Below are 2,245 nucleotides of genomic sequence, written 5' to 3'. Positions count from 1 at the left end.
CCAAATGCCTGAGAACAAACTAGAGGGCTCAGCTGTGACAGACCCCCTCAGTCCTGGTTGTCTGTACTGGCATGTGAAAAAAGAAAAGCCAATGCTACCCCCAAGGCTGGATGGGCAAGGGGAGGTTGAGGTCCTTGCAGAGCTCTGATGTTGGAGTCACCCAGCAAGAAACAAAACATAAAGGACAATCACCCAGGAAAGGGGAATGGGCAGGGTTGTCCAGGGTGAGCAGGGAACAAGTCATTCAACAAACATTATTTAGCAACTACTCTGTGCCATCATGGTGTATTGTGGATGCAACCCCAATATGTCTCACACGTTTCCTGCCCTCAAAGAGCTTGCATTCTAGTGAAAGAGACAAATAAAGGACAAATAGAAGAACAAGGAAAGAACAAGGAAATAAAACAAATATGGTGGGGACTGAACGAGGGATGTCCTTCGACTAAGTGACCTGGACAGCCTCTCTAGGGCTCTGGGTTGGTTATTTGATATCTGATATCTGGTGTAGTCGCTGCCATGTGGAGGTGAGAGGGAGCCTTCCCTCTGCAGAATCTGAGAAAACATTCAAGACAGTCAGGTAAAAGGCTCTGAGGCTGTAGCAAGCTTGAGGTGTTCAGGCCCTGAATAGAGGGCCAGGTGACTGACAGACGTCCAACTGCAGGTGTGGTGGCATTCCAAGTAGAAGGATTTTGACAAAAGGTTGCAGTCAGGACATGGGGTGCAGACTTATTATTCCTTATATTCTGATAGTGCCTGAGACAGTGTTGACAGGTACCTCAGGTAGCCAGAGGAGGGGTCTCAGCTCCAGATGGAAGGGAGCAGAGACAGGGACCTGCCCGAGGAAAACCAGGGGCTGTGGAGAGGTGGGATAGCACTGGGCAGGCAGAACCCGATATCTGCCTAAGGGGCCATCTCTCTCCGGGGGCTGCACGTCCTGGGAGGGCAGGGTCTTGCCTGGCTCTGCCCATCGGTGTACACAGCCCATGGCAGGTACTTGGCACATTGTTCCTGAGTGAGTGACTAAGTGGAACACCCGGATTGGCGAGGGTTTCCTCTCACCAACTCAGCCTCCCAGGTGCTCAGCACTTCCAGCACTGCTGGGGGCTTGGCTTCTGAAAGCCCTGGGAACGAATGCTCAAGGCTCCACAGCCAGTCTCTTGCCCTAAGTCGCCATGAGGGCAGGCCTCCGCTGGGCAGGCCTTATGGCATATAGACGTGAGCTGGCCCAGAGGGGGTGAGCGCCCAGCCACCCTCGCACAGCCGGTGAGCGTCCTCCCCAGCCCCACTCGGCGCGACTTTCCGCCCGCCCCGTGTCCCTCCTCTCGCTGGCTGCGACCTTGACCGGAGCTCACGGACTGGCGGGTTGGGTCCCACCTCCTCGCTGCCAGGGCGGGTCTGCGCCATCCCCTGTCACAGTCCTGCTGCCCGCTGAGGTCCCACTCGCCCGCGTCGCCTGCGCCTTCTGCTGCGCCTGGTAAGTCCCGGCGCGCCCCGAGAGTGGTCGGACGCCCAGTGGGAAGGAGGCTGCCCCAGCTCGCGGCTTGGGGGCTCCGGGGGCTCTGGGGGCTCCAGGGGATACGAGGACTCCGGGGACTCCGAGAACTCCAGGGACTCCAGGGATTCCGGGGATACGGGGACTCCAGGCTCGGGTCCCACCCACCGCGCAGGCTACGACGACGCCCACGAGCCTCGTCGCCGGGACGCGGGACTTGGGATCTTGAGCCAGAGTTCTCTTTGGAGCAGCTGAGCCTCCAGCCTGGTCGGGGGTGGGGGTCCTCAGGATGAAGGGCCGCGGCTGGGCCAGCCGAGGATCCTGCGGGGCCGGGCCGGGCCGGGCCGGCGGGAACTTCTGAGGAGCCCGCAGAGCCCTGCGGCATGGGCGTTGTTGACCCGGCTTACAGAAGAGGCTCGGAGGGAGAAGGGGACAAAAGCCGAAGGTGACGGACGCGATGGGCTGCAGCCTCTTCCCTGGGGCCCTCACCCCATTCTGGGGACTGGGAAGAGTCGCCCCTGATTGGCCAACTCTGGGGGCCTGGCACGAGGGCCTTCTGTGATTGGAGGGGTCGTCCCAGGGCCGCTCAGAGGCGGGGCGGGGTCCCAGGCCCCCAGCCCCCGCGGCCGGGCGCGTCGCGTGCCGGGGGAGGCCGGAGCCCAGACCCCGCAGCTGGCCGCTGGGCGCCGCTGCTGGGCGCGCAGGCTCCCCGGGGCCTCCTGGGAGCGGCGAGACGCCCCCGCGGCCGGCCGG

The 2,245-nt window shown here is 62.0% G+C and overlaps 1 protein-coding gene across 1 annotated transcript in view; it reads left to right on the top strand.

Moving 5' to 3' along the window:
• The first annotated feature begins 1,061 nt into the window (after positions 1-1,061).
• Positions 1,062-2,245, top strand: part of ALDH1L1 (aldehyde dehydrogenase 1 family member L1) — a 78,250-nt gene continuing 77,066 nt past the window's right edge. Inside the window, exon 1 of the mRNA XM_008074335.2 lies at positions 1,062-1,148. Coding sequence (XP_008072526.2) covers positions 1,132-1,148 — 17 coding nt within the window. The 5' untranslated portion in view covers positions 1,062-1,131. The remainder of the gene's footprint in view (positions 1,149-2,245) is intronic.

The sequence above is a fragment of the Carlito syrichta genome, unplaced genomic scaffold, assembly GCF_000164805.1.
Source record: "Carlito syrichta isolate Samal-C Ts95f unplaced genomic scaffold, Tarsius_syrichta-2.0.1 Scaffold316392, whole genome shotgun sequence".
Lineage (NCBI taxonomy): Eukaryota > Metazoa > Chordata > Mammalia > Primates > Tarsiidae > Carlito > Carlito syrichta.
This window is presented reverse-complemented; position numbering and strand designations above follow the sequence as displayed.